The sequence below is a fragment of the Malaya genurostris genome, chromosome 2 (assembly GCF_030247185.1).
Source record: "Malaya genurostris strain Urasoe2022 chromosome 2, Malgen_1.1, whole genome shotgun sequence".
Classification (NCBI taxonomy): domain Eukaryota; kingdom Metazoa; phylum Arthropoda; class Insecta; order Diptera; family Culicidae; genus Malaya; species Malaya genurostris.
In genome coordinates this window covers 101,005,422-101,029,290 of record NC_080571.1, presented here as the reverse complement: position 1 = coordinate 101,029,290, position 23,869 = coordinate 101,005,422, and the positions used below count along the sequence as shown (strand labels likewise).

Here is a 23,869-nt window from a genome sequence, read left to right as displayed (position 1 = left end):
GATTTATAATCCCATAGTAGTTTTCAAACAAGCCTGAGTTTGTAGGAATTGGTTCAGCCGACTCTGAGAAAATTGTGCGGAGAGAAAAATGCGTTTTGTCGGTTGCGTTACTTATACCACTATATCTCCGGAACCAGAGATTACTGAGAACCAGTCGTTATTGAGATGAATGTTTTTTCTAAATATCCAAGGAATTTTTTCTTAGGTTCTTCTCAAAAATAAGGCTAGAGTCAAAATGGTGAACTGATGAAGCTAATGGTTCCTTTTTGAAGAATGCATATGAAAAGTTTGAGAAATTAAAAAAAGTCGACATTCGAATACAAAAAACGTGCTTAATCCACCTAGCAGTGAGATGATACCTTTTTTTCATCAATCCGCATGTATTTTTTATGAATATTCTTCGGTGTTTCAGTTTTCATGACAATTGCAGATTTCATGCAATTTGAGATTTTAATCACTCATCACTCTGTAATGTCGAAACTGCTAATCAAATCGAGTTTGAATCTAAAAGTGTGACAATCGATTAATCATTCCATGATATGTCGAAATAAGTTCCACTTCAGAGTTTACGGTAATTTAAGGTACTTCCAGAGCCGGATTCAGGAACCAGCACAACCCAAACTGATTCGTATGCCATATGACGAATAAATAGCTATATATTTAGTCCAACTTTAAAGCTTTTCGGAATTGTCATCTTCTATATCGGTTTGAATTTTAAAAAGTCATCATTCTGTAATTCCAGAATCGGAAGTCAGAATTGGATAAAATTAATGAATTTTGTATGGGACTATAAGTTTATTTTAATTTGAATTTTTGTTCCTGAAATTCGATTTGGCTTTTTTGAGAAAACGATTGAGCTTTGAAAAACGATTCGATACTGGAACCGGTATACGAAAATCGGTGTAGATGAAGTCAAATAAATTCACCTGAGTAGCTGTATAATTTACATTTGTTTCAAAATGTTTGAACATCAGTGTAGACATCTTTGAGAAATCGTAGTGCGTATTACGTTTTTGGGTACCTTCCGAATCAAAAACTGAATACCGCTAAAACTGAAATAAGTTTATTTGGTTATCGACTATCAAAATCTGCAAACCCGATAAACCTGATTAATTTATGTGAAATAGACATTTATATACTAATAACCCTGTATTCCTTAAACCAGAAGTTGGATAAGACAAAAAGCAAGATGTTTTATTGGATCTTAAGACCTTTCATTTGAATCTTTATCATTATCATCCTGTAGTTCCGGAACAAGAAGTCGGAACCAAACGTAAATCAAGAATCTTGTTTGGGAGCATACGACTTCTGAGTTTATAGAAAACAATTGCCTCATCTCCGAGAAAATTGGGTGGAATTATTTGTCACTTACGCATTTGTTGATCTCGACGAACTGATTGGAATGGTATTTGGGTGTTATGTTCTTCTAGAATTTATTGCTGTAAGTAGTTTAAATCAATATAATCATGGAATTGCTTTTTCAAATCTGGTTTTCATATTTTCATGTTGCGAAAAATTAACCGTGCTAAAATCGGTCCGAGGCAAAATGTCACGAAAAAGGATGCTGTACACAGTCTTTTTGGTTCTTAGAAACAACTTTATGTTACAGTATAAAAATCGTATAAAATTGAAAATTTTGATAACTCAAAAAAGTAGACATCCGATCTCAAAACCATTCAATAGCGTTCTGGGTGACGGGGAGACCTTTCATTTGCGACTATTTTGATCAAAATCGGTCCAGTCATCTCTGAGATCTCGACCTCTTTGTTGACAACACGTATACACACACACACTCACACACACACACACACACACACACACACACACACACACACACACACACCAACTGGAATCGCCGGGCCGACCTCGGCACTCTCTCGTGTGTCCCGTGTGGTGCAACAGGGGACTCGGTGTCGGGAGAGCCTCTTTCGCCGGGGAACTCTCCGTCGGTGTAGTCTAGATCTTTCATCGGGGATTAGACGAGTAGATCGTGGCGTAGCACCGTTAAGATAGTCGGGGCACCAGTGAACCGGAAGCCATCCTCCAACCGGCATCATTGGATCGACCCAGGCATCCTTACGGTCGGGCCGTGGACGGGGATCGAAAACATCGGTTTCGGGAGAACTTCCATCGTCGGGGAACTCTCTGTCGGTGTAGGCTAGATCCATCACCGGGGACTAGTCGAGTAGACGCCACAACACCGATTAGAGTCGTCGGGGCATCAGCGAACCGGACGCCATGCTCCAACCGGAATCGCAGAGCCGACCTCGGCACTCCTTCGGGTGTCCCGCGTGGCGTAAAAGGGGAAACTCTCAGTCGGTGTAGGCTAGATCCATCGTCGGGGATCAGTCGAGTAGTGTGGCGCGACGTAGCGGCATTGGGTTGTCGAGGCGCCAAAGGTGGATCGAGATGGATAAAGAGAAAAACTCAGGAGCTCATTTTCTCCCAAACGAAGAAGTGCATGAGCACAGCCTCCCCCGAAGTATTGAGCTAAGCTTAGTTCCGGGGGATCGAGGCAAGATGTCCAAGGTGTTTTAGTGGGTAAGGATCAGCCAGTCCCACTCGCTGGTTCACAAATAGCGGTAGCTTGACAACTACCAAGCGCGTGAGCTGGGAAAGTACATAAGGTATCACCTTGTAAAAAAAAAAAAAACACACACACACATCACCTCGCTAAGGTGTCAATTTCCATCATGACAACGTTCGACCAGACCATATACATCTTCAGTCACTCATCAATAATGGTAGAAATTGTATAGCTCTCAAATTGTAGCCACTGATTGTCATTTAATTTGCACTCACTCACTTGTATTACAATCGATAAACATTTGGATCTGATGATGATGTCAAAAACAGTTTTTTGTCAATGAGGAACTAACATTTTTGAGTGTAGAATTCGACCACTTTTCAAAAGATGAATAAAGGATAAAAAAACAAACATTCTTAGTTCTCCTATGCTTCAATCTTAACAATCTTATTCAATCTTAATTATCCAAATTAATTTAATCATTTGCAACAGATGGACCGGTTGTTTATTGCATTGCACACACCAAAATTGTGAATTTTACTGGTGACCTAATTCCATTGACGTTAATTTCCATTTAACCAATGACCAATCTAATGACTCAATGATGGATTAGAATGAATCTTGCCGTTTTCGACTGTAATTTGCATTCGGCTAGCATGTGCTAGCATGACTGTATATATTCATATGCATCACACAGATAAAAATATTTTGTGAGTTTACATCCTTTTCTAAGCACATTTTGAAGCAACAAATAGAATAAAAGGTTACTTCACATTACCAATTTTTTTAATATACTTCCAAAGCAAAATTAAGCGTTAATTGAAAAATACAGTTTTATTCAATGAAAAGCCAATGCATTCCAATTTAGTTTTACATCGATGATGTTTTTCAATCGAGTATGCGATTCTTTTTATGTCTACTTAATATTACTATTATCTGCATTCTTAGAAAAAATTAAATTTAAATATGACGTAAATTCAACCATGCCTTAATTTCTTTGATGATGACACAATATTACATCTATTAACATGTAACAATATTTTTTGTGTCTGTATCGATGTAAACTTCTGCTTATTTAACGGAGAAAATATTATCTTAACATACACAGAAAGAAATAATGAAATTTACACGACATGTAAATCAATAGTAACATGGAATAGACATGGGTTGAATCGAAATTTTGATTGAAAACTTTCATCGATGCAAAACTAAATCGGTTTGCATTGAATTTTCAATGAATATAGCCGTATATTTGAATTAACGCTTAGTTTGCGATTAAATAATATTGAAACCTACAGAATTGTAAAGTAACTTTATGTTTAATTACCTGCTCCAAATATGTGCATGAAAATAGATGTAAATTCACAAAATATTTTTATCTGTGTACTTTGATCTGTAAATTTAAGTGAATTACGACGAATCTTTTATATGCGTCTATATAGACGTGATTTTACACGATATTTTCTAAGTATGTGTCGTATGAGTTTCATTATTTTTATCTGTTCATTCATCAGGCAAACATATATGTGCTTCTGTGGCTTAGTCGATTAACGGACGATTGACTGTCGGTTCAAATCGCTACAGTCGCTATCTCTTTTTTTATAAATCATACAATATTACATGTCATTGCACGTAAATTTGCGTGCACCATTCATGGGCATCATTTAAAGAAGTATAATCACAAGGTTTTGTAATTTTTCGCATAATCTTACTCACCCGCTTCTATCAGTAACACCTTCCAGTTTTTAATCTCCGACAACCGCGACGCCATCACTGATCCTCCCGATCCACCACCCACAACAATGAAATCATATTCGTAGTCTGTACTTCTGGTTGTTTTGGTCTGGATATGCAAGTAAAAACAAATAAACATCCATGTAGCACAATGAACTCATCGTTTTGTTTTTTTTAAATCGATTACCTTCATCCGGCCGCAGGGGTCCTCCAGATCACACTGGGAGCGAATGAACACTTCCAGCAGACCCATGAACAGCATGTACTGTGATCCACCGCAGAGTGCCGCCAATGTGGTCCCCATTGGCGGGCTCATCGGGCAAGCGCAGGAAGACATCCTGCGGCTGTAGTTTGCTAAAAATGCAGATCACGAATAGTAAGATCTGAAAAGGAAAAAAAAACGAAACAAACAAAACTCCGATTAGTTCATTCAAACATACATCCCAATGTTACTTTGTGAGTACAGATTGTGGCCGTGTCTTCTTTCGAAGACGCGGTGAGAAACAACACGATTTTTTTCCTCAATTTATCGTCTTGGGAAACTCGAAAGCTCCAAGTGCTTGTAGCAGAAATTAGTGCAAGGTTATTCCAAACACGGACTGGTGTGCAGTGTGGCCTTTTCAATTGAAACCGTGGTAATTACGCGCTTAGAAATGAATTGGATTAGTTGATGATGAAAATTCTATAAACCGTCACCATTGTTGTTAGTTCAAAATTTATAGACTATGGAAATTGAAAACATAAACAGTGAGAATTTATTTGAGATTCGTTTGAGCATGTTATCTAAATGGGTAGCGTAAGGAATAAAAAGTACAGTTCGCTAGTAGACACATTTCTGGTGGTCGAAAGTTTTATAATCACATTACGGGCTCTTCACAATGGGAAAGGCAGCGTTGAGGCCCTTGGTTTTCTTGAATCACAACGATGCATTGTACTTTATCTTCGTTCGTTCGTACTTTGTACTTTGATCTGACATAATCTATTGACGTCTAAAGTTTTACTTTAAACTCTTAATCCCAAAATTCAACTTTATACCCGTTTTGTATGTTTGAAGTTAACATGCGAGCACTGATCTAGGACCTGCTGATATTGAATCTCTACTGTTGCAATTCGTAAAATCTCAGATAATGTTTTGGAGAAATTTATAATTCCTCATACGATCTGCACTCAAATGGCCTTAATTCGAATCGACTTTTTCAGCCACCTATGGATCGAATCTATGACCGATTGTATTGAACACTCACTGAAACTGTTTTCTACTCGTTGAAATGAAATACTTGACTTGCAACGGGCAGCTCAAATATCCACTGGTGGTGTATTTTTATTAATGTACGAAGCAGAACTGTCTCAAATCCCAACCGTTTCCGATGGTCCGATGGATTATGATAACGATGTCTGCCATCTTTCTTACCGTGCCTTTCCATTCCCATTCTGTAGTCCGGTTTGCTTTTAAAGATCAAGGAAATTAGTGGGGCGATGAACGAGGGACGTAAAGGTCAAGAATATTGTGCATTTAAAGGTCGCTTTTTGGTAACTAGTTTTTGTCCCCACCGGTTTTAATTCATAGTTGGCCTTGACTGTCACAATAATTGTTACAGGTTTGTTGTTCGATAGTGCGATGCAAATGAGTTTTGAACGAGCAAAAAGGGATGAGTAATGAAGAATGCGTCGTTGCAGTCGGTCACCAAAATTTAAATTCATAATTGTATGAATGGTCTAGTTTTATAATTGATTACCCCATCTCACCGTGCGAAACTTTCTACAAACAGGTGATACAAATTAATGGGAAATATTTCAAATGTGTCTTTTGAGAAGTGTTTTACCATAACATCAATTGAACTTTTTTCGCTGTTTGACAGTGTGACGGCAATAGTGGTGATAAATCTGGTTTAGAAGTTGTTTGAATGCGTTATAGAATACAAAATGGCGACCTACGGATTATCGATCTTTCTGTCTATTTCTTTACAAATAATTTTATGATAAATTCAACTATACAAAGTAATTTGAAATCAACGTACTTTGTATAAAATTTTCTTCATGTAGTTTATTTTGACCCGGCTTTAACCTAATTATCAGAACTAATTGGCTCAAGTGGCATGTTCCCCTAGTTATTTGGTGATTTGTGCCTTGACCTAATTATGGTTATTCGTCGGGTGTGTAAGACCAACTTTTTTAATGCTTCAAATTAGAAAACATGATTGTTGAGTTGAAAAACCTGTTTTTATCCACCTAGTGGTGTAATGATGTCTTTCTAACATTACTCATAACATCCAATATATTGTTGCGGAATTCGCAAAAACAACTGTTCATTGAATAGAAATTAAGAAAAAAAAAATAGGAAAGTTTGTTCGGACTTAATATATCAAACTCTACAAATCCTGTTTATTCTGTAGTTCCGGGACCGGAAGTAGTATCTACAACAAATTTAGGAATTCTGTATGAAACTGTAAGACTTTTTCTTTGAACCTATAAGTTTTTGAAAATCGATTTGGCCATGAAAAGTGAGTGAGGTCCTTTTTACATTTTTTGATCACTATTCCCAATACTTCCGAAACCGTATTCAGATGACCGGAATAGCCGAAGTTGGTTCATTTGCCACTAACAAATATGACCTACAAATTGGAACAGTTTTGAACCTAGTTAAACTCAGACTTACTATCTCATGCTCTATTTCGATTAAACCAATTAAACGAAATCTAACAAACGAAGCGAACCTGCGTTTCTGTTACTTCTGCATACATATGTAAGTCAAGCTAAACAGCATAAATCAGCAGTATAAAACATGTAGTAGGATTATTACATTTTTTTATTATTACTATTATTATTATTATTATTATTATTATTATTATTATTATTATTATTATTATTATTATTATTATTATTATTATTATTATTATTATTATTATTATTATTATTATTATTATTATTATTATTATTATTATTATTATTATTATTATTATTATTATTATTATTATTATTATTATTATTATTATTATTATTATTATTATTATTATTATTATTATTATTATTGACATCACTACATCAACGGCACGGTATTACTATACTACCGGATGTGAAAATTGCATATTTTTTCAAATAAATTTGAATTCATTGACATTCATTTATTCTTTCAGTCTCGCTTATCACAGAATAGCTAAAATTTTTATCAACCGCAGCACCGTTTTTTACCAATATCACACACCAGTAGCAGACATCCGTAACCGTTTCTTTATAGCGTGTACGAAACAGAACAAAGCACACATAGTTTGTTTTGTGTTTTCTTCTTCTTTCGGTGAGGTACATATTGTCATTCTATATGGCGATTTGAAAACTTTGACACTCATCACTTTGTAATTGCGCAATAGGAAGTCGGATCCGGATGAAATTTCACAGTGGCTTCAAAGATAATATGAGCTTTAATTCAAATCAAGATTTGTGAAAATCGGTTCAAGCATCGCAGAGAAATCGAAGTGAATTTAGTTTTAGGAGTTTTTCTTCTCCACTTTCGGTGCTCTCGGAACAGGAAAAGAGGGGACCAGTAGTGCCGAATTAAGTTTTCATGCCCACAAACTAACAAGCTCTGCAAACTAGAAGAATTTATCAGACAGTTTTATGGGATTTGTACCTGTTTTTGACCATCGTTTGTGAAAAAATACTAATGAAATTTTAAATTTTCCATTCATCACGCTTTAGTTCCGGAATCGGAAGTCGGATCCGGATAAAATGTTCTAGAAAAATTGTAGTAATCTATAAGACTTTTCATTTGAATTTTAGACTGTAAAAATCGGCTTAGCCGTTTCAGAGAAAAATGGGTGCACACTTTTTCTCTAATTTTCACATATTACCATGTAACTCCGGAACCGGAAGTCGGATCCAAATAAAATTCAATAGCAGGCTATGGGACTGTTAGTCCTTTTATTTGAATAAGAGTTTGTGGAAATCGGTTGAGCCATCTCTGAAAAAAGTGTGTTTATCTATTTTTTGGTACATATCATCCTATATCTCCGGAACCAGAAGTCGTATTAGGATGAAATTCAATAGCAGGATATGGAACTAGGAGATCTTGCATTTGAATCTTATTTTGTGAAAATCGGTTCAGCCGTCTTAGAGAAAAGTGAGTGCATATTTTTGTTACATACATACACACACACATACACACACACAGACATTTGCTCAGTTCGTAGAGCTGAGTCCAATTGTATATGACAATTTCTTGAAACAGAAGAAACAACAAACATAACCTTTACAATTTGTATTGAAAGTTATAAGTTAATTGTTGAGGATTTTTTTCGTTTTTTGCATCGTCACTCTAAGTGACGGTTTAAAATTTTGAAAACACTTCATGCTCTTGTTCCGGAATTGGAAGTCGGATCCTGACAAAACTGAATCGCTGTTTACCAGCACCATAAGACTATTCATTTAAGTGTTTTTTGTCGTTTCAGAGAAAATGAAGTGAGCTCTGTTTTTCCTTTTACGACTACTATTTCAGGTATATCCGGGACCGAAAACATTGAAGCGATGTAGACGAAATCCGTTCGTTACATACAAATCGAAACAGTTTTGAGCCAAATTTAATCGATTTTTTCCGTCGCAGCGTCACTATGAATGACGGTTTACAACTGTAAACACACACTTCACCCTGTAGTTCCAGAGCCGGAATGCGGATCGGGATGTTTGAATTTCAACCTATTCGATCATAAGACCTTTGATTTGAGTCTAAGTTTGTGAAAATCGACTCAGCCCTCGCTGAGAAAATGAAGCTAATTACCTTATAGACCACTACTTTCTGTACTTCCGGAACCAGGAACTGGAATCCGATATGGCCGGAGTAGGTTTGTGTGGTCAGTAACTAACATAACCTACAAATTGAATCAGCTTTGAACAAAAATTTGAAAGAATTCTTCCTCTTTTAAATTGGTGCAGTTATCTTTGAGAAAAATAAATAACATTATTTGACATAGAAATACACATAAATTGCTCAACTCGATGAAGTAAGTCGAATGGTATGTTGGTTTGGCATCCGGGTCAATTTTCCCTAGTTGTTTAAATACACCTGGTGGTATAATGATGCCTTTCTCATATTGCGCATATTTTCATAAATAATTTTTTGAATTTTTCCATAATAAAATATTTGAAACTTGAATAAAAACTAGAAAGTTTATTTAGGAATAAACAAACATTTCTTTTTCAATTTGTGAAGTGTTGAGAATAATTTAAAAGATTTGTTCCGTTTTTCGCGCAGTCACTCTCAAACGACAGTTTGAAAGTTTAAGGCTTCATTACCTTGTAATACTGGAACTGGAAGTCGAAAACTGGCACAGCCATCTCTCAGGAATCGTGTTGAATATTGGACCACTTTTTCTGTATTTCTAGAGCCACAAACTAGGGATCCTTACAGTGTAAGTAAATTCGATTGGACATTAAATAACGAGGCACAGACACTGAAATAGTTTTTAACACTGTTCTTAGGAGTTTTTATGTTATTCGTTACTTTGAATGACGGTTTGAAACTTTCAATATTCATAACCTTATAATATTGGAACCGGAAGACAAACCTTATTGAAATTGTGTGGGAGTGGAATTTGTCCTCCTATTTCAACAGAATTTGCAGCCGATTCATAGCGTATAAAATCATTGTATGGCTGGTGCTACGGTTCTACTGATACTAAAAATCCTTCCAGGTCGGGGCTCAAACATACGACAACTGGTTTGTAAGACTAGGGCCCCTATGCATTGAACCGCGAATCCGGAGTTCCGTTGAAGAGTTATTTGTTACTATATCCGGTACTTTCGGAACCGAAAACTGGGGACCGGTATAACTGAAGTGAGATTATTAGTTAATCTGCTAATGAGATCTGAAAAAATAAAGAAATCTCAAAGAACACAATCGACTCTGGAACGTTTATGTTTTAAGAGACAGTAGAGAAGACCAGGGCAATTCGTGGTAATTGAAAAAAAATTGAAATACGTACCACCAGGATCCATGTGCTAAGAAAATTTAAAATTCTTTAGTGGCAGTCAACGTGTTTTCGTCGAATGAGTACAATTTTTAGATAGTCTTATTATTTTAACCGAAAATTTATTAGTTAGCAATATCGTACGAGAGGGAAACTTACAATCACCAGATCGTTATGTATGTGCAAATTGTTTGCAATGTTCTCTTGATGAACGGTATTCAAACTGAAAATGACATATCAGCTGTTTTTCAAAGAACGGCGAATCTAACATTGACAGTAAATGGAGAAAATCATCGATGAATGTTTCGACTTCGGTTTCAAATCGTGTTTAGAAATTATCGTATATTCTCTGATCAATTTATGATTAGTCGATGAATTGTTAGTTTATTTTCAAAAGGCACGCAAATGTTACCACTTTCCTTCTATATCCATTGAATAAATCAACATAAAAAGAGTTTCGCCCTTTTTCGATTTGTTTACCTTTATACTTCCTGTGTGAATTATAAAGATACGCCCTTGCGCATTTTTCATGAAATTGACTGGTTTTCGCTACTAAGCCAAATCTGTGAGTAGTTTTATTGTCTCTTTTACTATTTCCAGTAATAAAAGGTTCGGTAACTATCTAAAATAAAGAAAATAAATAGTTTCGCCCTTCCTTACCAGCAATTGAAGTATCGCCCTGTTTGTTGGCATGGAACACGGAGGGCGAAACTTGCGTAAACAAATGGAATGACAGTTTCGCCTTTTATAGTTCTTGGTATTACCAAGATTGAGATTTTTGCAGAATACGAATTTTTAGACAAAATTGTAGGATTTTGAAGCATTTATTGGTAGGAGAGAGAACCTCGATTTGTCTACTTTTGTAAGATACGTCCTTCTTTGAAAAACAGCTGATATGATGTTGGGGTAATTTGTGACACATTACCTTTCGTTAATTTTCATACCAATTGTTGAATATACACTTAATTATTCCTATTATTCAATTATTCGCCCACGGTTACTATTTCGACCTTGTCTTCCATCACTAATAAAAGAAATAAAGAAAAGAAATAATTTGTTTAATGTCTCAAGGTCAAACATAATTCTTGAAGTCCTGCCCCTCGCCAAGGTTCTTCGATCCATTTGATAATTTTCGTGAACGGATGAATGCCATGTCACGAAAAGAGGTCGAAAGTCGGGCACCACCGAAGTAAACGCACTGGTAAAGGAGCAAACACAATTTCTACGAAGCAACCAATTCCCAGACAATTTCCTGGGGAACGCAGATGTCCCAAGAAAAATGGAATCTATAAAGTAGTTAGGGAATTCATTAAAAAAATGGATTTGGGCATCACTGTTGGCTATTTACAGTATTTCATTGATTTCATAATGCAGTTCATTATATACAGTTCCTCCAATCCAATGTCACAAATAACCCCGGTATCGTGATAATTCGTGATACAAGACTGACTTGGACAATTTATGTTTTATCTTGAATTAATAAATTAAAAAATACTATTTATCGATTGTCTAACAAACTGGAGTGTTCAACCATTTAAAACAACAGAAGGTGTATTTTTTCTATAACAGTACACTCAGGAAAAAAACCATTAACTCAAAATGTCACGATTTGCCCCACACTCCCCTACTTAAGCTTTACCTATGAGCAACTTTTTTCATAGTTAAACAGAAATTCTCATATAGTGTCTGTCTCGGTAAGAAGTGCATAAAAAAGTCGAGACCATCCACGTTGCTCAGAAGAGGATGTGGTGATGCACTCAAGCGAATAGAGTGTATAAATAATGTTGACTGAGGCTAGAAATAAGATTCGATGTTAAATAGCAAGTGGATGACATTAGGAACCCCGCAGAAGATTCTGTAGCGTGAAAGAAACTCTTCGCTCCGTAACGAACCTCTCACACGACAGTTGGTGATGCTTCTGTTGCTTTATTTATTTTCCACCTCATCCATCGCGTGAGGGATATTTGTCCTCATTATACAATGAAGTGTTTCAATCAACTCTAGGGATATACACGTATGAAACTGGTTAGATTTGTATAGTGTTGTTATTGATGTTATATGTGTGTTGTTGTTAATATATCTTTCACCAAACAATATTTTAGATGATAAAATTAAGTAAGCGTATGACTTTTCTAGTATTATAAATTGAAAGACTGTAATATTTATATTCATGAATGTGGAAAAGTTTGGTACCTGGGGACGGGTATTGGGAGATGGGTAAGTCGGTGTCTTTCACATTATCTGCTTGGGTTCCATTCCCAACACCATACATAGGGTTAGAAAGAATGAAGCTTGGAAAATGTTGAAACCTCTTCAAAAACAGTTTGATAATTTTATATTATGGTAAAATTCAAGTCACCATGATAGATAACGAGGAAGGAGATTGTTGGCCAATCATAGTGATGGTTCCCCTAGTGGAAGCTTACTCTAAACTCTTGATTAGTTATGAATATTAAACTCAATCAAATCCGATCAATCTCGCATAATCCTATCTAGTCCACTGTCATATTTAATACTGCAGGATTCTTCAACATATTTTTTTTTGTTTCGATTATGGAGGGTTTTACCTTAAAATCATTTCTGACTTTCTGAGTCTATGCGCGGGCTTGGGAATCGAACCCAGGCATCGACTAATCCATCACGCTATACCCTCTCCCTTCCACAATATATATATATATATATATATATATATATATATATATATATATATATATATATATATATATATATATATCTATATATATATCTATATATATATATATATATATATATATATATATATATATATATATATATATATATATATATATATATATATATATATATATATATATATATATATATATATATATATATATATATATATATATATATATATATATATATATATATATATATATATATATATATATATATATATATATATATATATATATATATATATATATATATATATATATATATATATATATATATATATATATATATATATATATATATATATATATATATATATATATATATATATATATATATAGCTAATGATCTTTGGTATGCGTGGACCGATCTACAAATGATGTTTTCGGTTCGAAAGGTAACGTTCATGCGGAGGTGGGCGCCAAATGAACAGCATACAGGTTGGCATTTTTCTGACTTATGATTTTTTGTTTTCTTGAATTTCAGGAATCCTTATCTTCACGATGGACGTAATTATTGCTGTCACAATGCGCTGAAATTTCATTCAGAGATAAAAGAATTTCTGTGTGCAAGTGGAAAAATCAGATTGTTGCCGTTAACTCAAAAACCAAAACTATTCAGCACACAACCTTATGGAGCAATCCCATCTGAATTCGAGGAATGTTTTTTTGTTTTATTTTATCGGCTAAATTTTACATAATCATTACCAATCAATTGATAAATGAAATGAATTTAGTCATCTCATATACGAAAACTAATTGTTAGTGAGGTATCTTAGAGTCGAAGCAAAGATATTGAATCCGATATTATCATAACTCGTTGATTCCATGGAAGTTGAGCAATCGGTAAAATAATACGACGAGTCTACTAGTGAGATGGCTATTGGAACAATAGCCCTACATAAGTTCAAAATCACTGTTACGAGTAAGCGAAACTTATTTTAAATATTGCTACCTTCAGGCAAACACAATAAAAGCAAATCGATTCATTTTAGGCATGAATAATAGCTTGAAATCTTCGAAGGATGTCTTTGTGCTTTTTTTTGGAGATTTTGTTCGTATTTTTCTCAAAATGACCTAATTTCATGTTTCAAATTTCAAGTACGGTTCATTTGAGCTAAAACCTCTTCAATTGGCCCAGAAGCGACCCAAATTATATCAACCCATTCAAGATGTTTTTGAGCATATTTTTCTCTCAAAGCTGCTTCGAAGTTTAAAGTGTACATGGAACCCATGTTGAAAAATTGCTGAGATCGAATGAAAAGCAATCGTTGATTAATCTTGACAGAACATGAAAACTGTGCGCGATAAAACAATTTTTACCATTCCACTTCACTGATCGTGAGTAATCATTACCACGCTCATCTGAAACCAACTCCTACACAGGTCGTCTGTGTAGTGTTCGAAATAATTTTCATTCTAAGATGATTGTATCTAAGTGGTATGAATTTCGCCGGGACAGCTGTAGGTACAGAAAAAAGGGGACCAAGAGCAAAAGATACGGAAGCAAACGCAGAAAGAAAGTTTAAAGATAAAAGGTTAATAGCAAATGTTATTGAAGGAACAATTTTGATTGGCAATTTCAAAGGTGAAAAGTTTTTATTCCACGCATTCCAATGATACTTACTGATAAAATTGTATGTATGTAGAAAGAAAAAAAATGTTGAACTCGTTGGGTTAGGAACCACTGTCTTTTTACCTTTTTTTATAAATATAAAAAATAGGTATAAGTTTGGCTCAAACTTTAGAAAAATTTTCCCGAAGAGCCGAATGTCATATGCCAATCGATTCAGCTCGACGAACTGAGCAAATTTCCGTGTGTGTATGTGTGTGTCTGTATGATCTCAGAGAAGGCTGGACCGATTTATATCAAACTGGTCGCAAATAAAAGGTCTCCCCGTCACCCTGAACGCTATTGAATAGTTTTGAGATAGGATGTTTACTTTTTGAGTAATACGAAGTTTTATGTCAAAATTTTCAGTTTTTTGACAGTATCTGTCACAATTCACCTTGAAAACAGAATATATTTTCTGACTTAGATTCCGCACGGTAATACCTATCCAACAAGCCATAGATTGTTAAAATCCGTCCATTTTTAACGGAGATATCGAAATTTTTGTGTAAGCGACTTTTTCCGATATTCCAGCAGTAGAAGTTTTGAGCGCTGTTTGGCAAAGAAATGCTTGGGAGCAACATAAAACACGATTTTTTTATACTGTTACATACCTTTGTTTCTAAGTAACCAAAAGACTGCACGATATTTTGCCTCGGACCGATTTTAGCACGGTTCGTGTTTGGCAACATAATCGTTCGAATATGCTATATGTAAACCAGATGATGGCGGAATTTTCGAGTTGAAAGCAATTCCATAATTATATTGATTTAAACTACTTACAATAAATGCTAAAAGAACATAACAGCCATATACCATTCGAGTCAGTTCGTCGAGATCGGCAAATGCGTGTGTGACTAACAATTTCACTCAATTTTCTTCGGAGATGACTCAACCGTTTTCTACAAACTCAGATTCATATGAAAAGTCGTATACTCCCAAACAAGGTTCCTGAATTATGTTTGGTTCCGACCTCTGGTTCCGGAACAACAGATATAAGAAACGAAATTAAAACTGTGTAACTCATTTTTCTCGTAGATGGCTGAACCGATTTAAGATTCAAATGAAATCCAAGAATCATTAATCTAATATAATTGCGCTACGAAGTGTGCAGGGGTCCGCTAGTCTAGTATAATTTTCAGAATGAAACAGTTCTCAGATCGCTTAGGCTGTCTCTGAAAAAAAACCTGTTTTAATCCATCTAGTGGTGTAATGATGCCTTTCTTATGTTACTTTTATTTCCAAAAATACCACTAGAAGATTCTGTGAAGAAATTTTTTGTTTAATCTTGAATAAAATAAGAAACTTTTCTTTGGGTATAAACTAACATAACCTTTTAACGTAATAAATGTACTTTTATAGAAAAGCATCGTTATCATGATTTTGTAATAACACTAACAAGTAGATACAAATTGAATAAAAGAATTAAAAATTTACATTTTTTTCACCTGAAAAATATCTCTTTTAATGTGGTAACCCTGCACGCTATACGAAATTGAACAAAGCACGCTGCGAACGGAGCAAAACCGCACGTACCGATGCGTACTAGTTTTGCATCGTCGTTTTGAATGACGATTTGAATGCTTTGAATATTTTTCATCGCCCTATAACTTCAGGACCGGAAGTCGGATCAGGATGAAATTACACAGTATATTTAAAGACAATGAGAGCTTTAATTTGAATCATGTGAAAATCGGCTTAACCCATTTCTGAGAAATCGAAGTGAGTTCAGTTTTTGGAGATTTTCTTCACAATTTTCGCGGGACGAAGTAGTCCCAAAGTAATTTGATATATTCACTAACTAACAAGATCTGCCAAGTAGATGAATTTAGCAGTAAATTTTATAAAAATGTGCACCTCGTTTCGCCTTCGCTTGTGAAAAAATTTCGCCATCGCTTGTAAAAATATACTGCAATTGAAAATTTTCACTAATCGCACTGTAATACCGGAACCGGAAGTTGGATCTGAATCAACTTCTCGGGGTCTTTTTAAAAAATTTTAAAACCTTTCATTTGCTTCTTAGTTCGTGAAAATCGGTTCAGAAATTTCCGAGAAAATTGAGTGCGCATTTTTTTAAATAATTTGCACATACAGGGTCCGCCATCTAACATTTTTTTAACTAGCTGTTATTTCGACATTGGTAACCTAAATGTCACTTCTGATTTGACAGAAACTTTATTTTATCCTTCCGCTGAACGAAAATGGTTGTGTATACGCTTGAGAAACGCTTGAAAATAGTTCCAACTGGGCTGGCGATCAGCTTGTAAAGGGTGATTTTTTAAGAGCTTGAGAACTTTTTTAAACAATAAAACGCATAAAATTTGCAAAATCTCATCGGTTCTTTATTTTAAACGTTAGATTGGTACATGACATTTACTTTTTGAAGATAATTTCATCTGCCACAACGTCGAATTTTCAGTGAATGGGCCCTAGAAAAGTTGGCAGAAAATCCGCTTTTTTATCGACAAATTTTGTTCAGCGATGAGGCTCATTTCTGGTTGAATGGCTACGTAAATAAGCAAAATTGCCGCATTTGGAGTGAAGAGCAACCAGAAGCCGTTCAAGAACTGCCCATGCATCCCGAAAAATGCACTGTTTGGTGTGGTTTGTACGCTGGTGGAATCATTGGACCGTATTTTTTCAAAGATGCTGTTGGACGCAACGTTACAGTGAATGGCGATCGCTATCGTTCGATGCTAACAAACTTTTTGTTGCCAAAAATGGAAGAACTGAACTTGGTTGACATGTGGTTTCAACAAGATGGCGCTACATGCCACACAGCTCGCGATTCTATGGCCATTTTGAGGGAAAACTTCGGAGAACAATTCATCTCAAGAAATGGACCGGTAAGTTGGCCACCAAGATCATGCGATTTGACGCCTTTAGACTATTTTTTGTGGGGCTACGTCAAGTCTAAAGTCTACAGAAATAAGCCAGTAACTATTCCAGCTTTGGAAGACAACATTTCCGAAGAAATTCGGGCTATTCCGGCCGAAATGCTCGAAAAAGTTGCCCAAAATTGGACTTTCCGAATGGACCACCTAAGACGCAGCCGCGGTCAACATTTAAATGAAATTATCTTCAAAAAGTAAATGTCATGTACCAATCTAACGTTTAAAATAAAGAACCGATGAGATTTTGCAAATTTTATGCGTTTTATTGTTTAAAAAAGTTCTTAAGCTCTTAAAAAATCACCCTTTAGAAGACGCCGATTTTTGAAAAAAAAAATCATCTTCTCGTTAATGTTAATAAGCAAAATTGTCACATCTGGGGGACGAAAACCCCGCTCGTTATCATAGAGAAGCCGATGCATCCTCAGAGAGTGACGGTTTGGTGCGGATTTTGGTCTGGCGGCATCATATGGTCATTTTTTTTCGAAAATGAGGCAGAACCCGCCGCCACTGTCAATGGCGAGCGCTACCGCGCCATGATCAACGATTGGATCTTCCCGTTACTTGAAGAGGAAGACTTGGACACCATTTGGTTCCAACAAGACGGATCTCCGTGCCACACAGCCAACGCTACGATCGATTTTCTGCGCACAATCTTCGAAGATCGAATTACCAGTCGAAATTCGGATGTCGTTTGACGCCGTTAGACTATTATCTTTGGAGGGCAGTCAAAGATAAGTGTTATGTGGCCAAGTCAGAGACAATCCAAGCCTTGAAGGACAACATTCGTGCAGCCATAGCTGAAATAAAGCTGCATACAATCGAAAATGTACTAAAAAACTGGATCGACCGTATGGCGTACTGCAAGGCCAGCCGAGGCAGCCATTTGAATGAAATTATATTCCACAATTAACCGGAAGGATTGTACTTTAATATGAAAAAATTAATTTTGAAATTGGATGAACCGTTTGTGTTTTATTGCATGTTTAAAAAAAAGTTACATGGCGGACCCTGTATTTCCTTGTAATTCCGGAACCGGAAGTCGGATCCAAATAAAATTCAAGAAAATTGTATGAAAATCGAAATGAAATTCAAGAAAATTGTATGAAAATCGGTCACGCCATCTCTGAGAAACGTGTGTGACTATTTTTCTTCTTTTTTTTATGCATATCACCCTGTAATTCCGGACCCGGTAGTCTGATTCAAATGAAACTCAGAAACTTTGTATAGGACATTAAGACCTTCAATTTGAATTCAAGTTTGTGAAAATCGGTTCAGCCATCTCTGAGAAAATTGAGTGAAATTATTTGTCACATATATAGATACATACATACATACATTCACACACAGAGACATTTTGTGATCTCGACGAACTGAGTAGAATGGTATATGAAAGTCGGCCTTCCGGGCCTCGGTTGTAGTCGGTTTTCACAGCGATTGCATAGCCTTTCTATATGACAAAGGCAAAAACGAAGTGAGTTCCACTATTTCAGGTACTTCCGAAACCGGAATACGGGAACCGGTATAATCGAAGTCGATTCGTATGGCCATCAACTAACATAACGCACAAACTCTACTAGTTTTGATTGAATATCATTTTTAACACACTTCACCTTACACCTTACAAGACTATTCATTTGAACCTAAGTGAGTGAGATCCATTTGGGAAATATGACCACTATTTCCGGTGCTCTCGTAATCAGAAACCAGGAACCAGGATAGTCGCAATCGGTTTATTCGACCGTCTACTGATAATGGATCAGTACTGAAGTAGATTTGAGACCAATTTAGAGAACTTTTTTTTGTTTCGCATTTTTAAGTGACGGTATACCATTTTTAGTACACTTTAACCTATACTTCCGGAGCCAGAAGTCGGATGTTGGTTGGATTGAAGTAGTTTTGAGGCTAGTTTAGAATTTTTTCAACGTATTTTGTTTCACTGATTAAGTGGCGGTATCAAATTTTTAACACACTTTATCCTATAATCAGGAACCGGAAGTCGGATTCGGATAAAATTAAGGAATTCCGTAAGGGGCCACGAGACCTTTCATTTCAACCTAAGTTTGTGAGAAAACTTAGTGCGATTATTTGACACATATGCACACACATACATCCACACTTATGTGACACTTGTCCCAATTTTTACTGGTCAAAAAAGTAGAAAACAGAGAACAGTTTCACGTACAAAATTGGCCGTTTCAGTTCGACTTTTACTAGTGAATCACAGGAATTTTACCTATTTTTTTATAAATATAAAAATTAGGTATAAAATTCGCTCAAACTTTAGAAAAATTTTCCGAGGCCCGGAGGGCGGAGTGTCATATACCAATCGATTCGAACTCGACGAACTGAGCAAATGTCCGTGTGTGTATGTGTATGTGTCTGTATGTGTGTTATCAACTAAGAGGTCAAGATCTCAGAGATGACTGGACCGATTTTGATCAAACTAGTCGCAAATGAAAGGTCTCCCCGTCACCCAGAACGCTATTGAATGGTTTTGAGATCGGATGTTTACTTTTTGAGTTATGCGAAGTTTTATGTCAAAATTTTCAGTTTTTTGACAGTATCTGTCACATTTGACCTTGAAAACAGAATATATTTCCAGACTTAGATTCCGCACGGTTATAGCTATCCAACAAGCCATAGATTTGTAAAATCCGTCTATTTTTAACGGAGATATCGATATTTTTGTGTAAGCGACTTTTCCCCTATTCCAGCAGTAGGAGTTTTGAGCGCTGTATGACAAAGCAATGCTTGGGACCAACGTACAACACGATTTTTTAATACTGTTACATACAATTGTTTCTAAGTACCAAAAACGGACCGATTTTAGCACGGTTCGTTTTTGGCAACATAATTGTTCGAATATGACATATGTAAACCAAATGAGGGCAGCATTTTCCTGTTGAAAGCAATTCCATAATTATATTGATTGAAACTACTTACAGCAATAAATGCTGGAAGAACATAACAGCCATATACCATACGAATCAGTTCGTCGAGTTCGGCAAATGCGTGTGTGACAAATAATTTCACTCAATTTTTTTCGGAGATGACTCAACCGTTTTCTACAAACTCAGATTCTTATGAAAAGTCGTATGCTCCTAAACAATATTCCTGAATTATGATTGGATCCGATTTCTGGTTCCGGAACTACAGGATGATATGTGAAACGAAATTAAAATTGTGGACCCATTTTTCTCGTAGCTGGCTGAACTGATCTAAAATTCAAATGAAAAGTTTTAAGATCCTGTAAAACATCTTACTTTTTAGTCAGATCCAGCATCCTGTTTCGGGGATATTGGATGATTAGTATAAAATGTCGATGACCAAATAAACTTATTTCAGTCTTAGTGGTATTCAGTTTTCGATTCGGATTTAATTCGTACTACGATTGTTTCTCAAAAATGTTCATACTGATTTTCGAACATGTTGAAACGAATGTAAACTAAACAGCTACTCAGGTAAATTTATCTGACTTCGGCTACACCGATTTTTGAATTCAGGTTCCAGTATCGAATCGTTTCTCAAAGCTGAATCGTTTTCTAAAAAAAAGCCATTTTGTCTACGAAGACAAAATTAATTAATATTATCCAATTCTGACTTCCGATTCTGGAATTACAGGATGATGAATTTTTTAAATTCAAACCGGTATAGAAAATGATAATCCCGAAAAGCTTAAAAGTTGGACTCAAAAATATTGAAATTTTTTCGTCATATGGCCATACGAATCGGTTTGAGCTATGCTGGTTTGTGAATACCGGTCCTGGAAGTACCTTAAATCACCCTAAATTCTAAAGTGAAACTTACTCCGACATATCATGGAATGTTCAATCGATTGTTATACTTTTAGATTCAAATTCGATCCGATTTGCAGTTTCGATATTACAGAGTAATTAGTGAATAAAATCTCAAATTGCCACTTAATTCGACGGTCATTAAAATAATGTCATGAGAACTGAAACACTGAAGAATATTCATGCAAAAACACATGCGGATTGATAAAAAAGGAATCATCTCACTGCTAGGTGGATTAAGCACGTTTTTTCATTAGTAAAACCAATAAGAGAATCGACGGCTTTGTGATTTTCTGATTCAACATGATTGACGATTTGCATACAATAACGGTGTACTGATTAAATATCCCTTAAATGTTTGTTGTGCGTTTCAAGAGCTAATTGGCTTCAAGCACTGCACAGCCTAATCATCCAAAGCAGCAATAAGACGCTTGCCTGAGTGTGGTTTTTGTTAGTTTGTTTTGGGCATAAGCAATTAAAATGAACAAGATTTCATCCAGCAATGAAACTTATATCCAACTGTTAATTAGTCAAACAAAACTTCACAGCTCTGAAGGAGATTTGTTCAGTACCAGCTTAATGAATGCTTAAATATTAATACTTCCAGTATTTCTAAAAAAAAACAACTCTGTCTCCCTTTCTAACTACTCTCACTGTCCTTAACCTACGGCACAATCGGCAATCAAAACACCATAAGCAAACTTCAGCTCGATTCCGGTCTTACCATCTTCAGCAGGTGCCCGGCAGGGGCGAAAGTGCTTACGATTGTCCAACGAAACTGCTAGCAGGGGTCAGTTTATCCGGCCACCTGGGAATCGGTGAAAGCCTATTCTTCTCTCGTGCAGAAGTCAGTGAAAGCTGCATAAATCTCGACAAATCACCAACGTTGAACCGAAGAGAACTTCGCGCTGTTGGATAATGACAAGGCTTAGATCCTCCCCTCGTTCAGCCGTGACTGACTGCGGCTGCCGGTTTTTAGATACACGAAAATTTTCGTTCGGATCAATTTCCCAAGAGCACCATCAGTCGGTTCGGTTCGGTTCGGTTTGGTTTGATACGGTTATTGTTTCCCTCGGATGGAAAATATCGCTGACTTATGATCGTCTTTGTTTTACCTTCCCCGAGGAAGACATAGACAAAGCTCACGAAATAAGCTCGAATAATTGAAAACAATGAGGCATCCGTGGACGATTGGAACGCAGACTTCTTCTTTATTTTCCGTCGAATCATCTTCCTGCAACGAGATGACTGCAATGGGAAGTGTAACGAAAGGACCGGAAAATATAAATCCTAGACTGTGCCAGGTGGAAGTGTAGGTCTACGAAGGCCCTCAATAATAAAGTGAAATCGGGCTGCTGGCGAGTTTTTATCATCGTCGGCTTTCAATAGGCAATATTATTAGCGGGTCGGAGAGTCATCCGCAGCCAGAAGCAGTGGGGGTGCTGTGTCGGAAGCACGATAGTGGAATAAATCAAGTCACGATGAGTGTATAAGAAGTTTTGCTGGGTGGAAGTGTTATTGATTGGTCATGAGCGCGATGTTTGAAATCATGATTACCAGTAAAAAACATTGCTGAATAAATTCTGCCGCTGTAAAATTGTCATAATTGAAATTCTTGAACCATAAAGTTTGGAATACAATTGAACAACTGTTCTCTTTAGAATGACCCAAGCACCACAGAACGTCACTCTCATTGTAACTAAACGGCAGGGATGAAGATCCGATCCGGTTGACAGCATCATAAATAGTTCAACTTTATTACAGCATAATATGCCGTCCACAGAAACTTAGTCAACAGATGGTGGGTGTTAGTTGCCAGCTATCAACCGACTGTGAAAACGGCAAAACACCATTTCGCCCCATTGCCTTTTCCATCGACTGTGAAAACAGCTTTTCAACTACTATAAAGCGATGAGTCCTGAACAGTCATCCACCCACGACAGCCATCCTCCAAACAAACGGTTATCTTTCGAATGGTGTTCTTAATAGTATATATCAGGCTCACTGTGTGTAGTTTTCTCCATTTTTTTTATATCTCCATTTGTTTGCCGGTTTGAGGCTTCTACAGAGAAATCGAATAATATAAAGTTAGCCGTGTCTGAATGACCTTTCCAAAAATTGAACAACTGCGTATAAGAGCGTAGGAAAACTTTCTGCTTTTTTGTAGAGTTGCTCTACTCCTAATCATCTCAGCTTCACCATTGATATCATTAATTTGAATGAGATCTGCTATTCTTGGTCGGGTCTCTTAAAGTGTAAGATGGAAATCGGTTCAATCGTCTCGAATTTTCGTGTCGCAATAACGGAGGTATGACTAATTTTGCGCTTTTATTTTGTGTTGACATTACTTTTTAGAGCCGAAGCGAAGAGGTTTGACATTACGATTTCGAAAATATGGGGAGGATAACGGCTGTTATGAACTGTTTTGATTATTTGATCTTTTCAACTGCTCCATTTGTTTATTTCTTATATTTAACACAATAAGTTCCGGGATACTCACATAAATGGTGTACCAATCTTCAAAAGTTATCTGTCACAATTTCATGACATTCTGATGTTTGGCCCACGAAGTTATTATTCTTTATCAGAGACTGCTACGGAGTATTTTTTGACGTAGGACTACATCTTTCTTTATTATGCTCACCTGGGTCCGTT

At 36.1% G+C, this 23,869-nt stretch overlaps 1 protein-coding gene across 1 annotated transcript in view; it reads right to left on the bottom strand.

Moving 5' to 3' along the window:
* Positions 1-23,869, bottom strand: part of LOC131428441 (glucose dehydrogenase [FAD, quinone]) — a 131,937-nt gene that overhangs the window by 35,756 nt on the left and 72,312 nt on the right. Inside the window, exons 2-3 of the mRNA XM_058592395.1 lie at positions 4,449-4,644; positions 4,244-4,370 (exon numbers count right to left, since the gene is read on the bottom strand). Coding sequence (XP_058448378.1) covers positions 4,244-4,370; positions 4,449-4,598 — 277 coding nt within the window. The 5' untranslated portion in view covers positions 4,599-4,644. The remainder of the gene's footprint in view (positions 1-4,243; positions 4,371-4,448; positions 4,645-23,869) is intronic.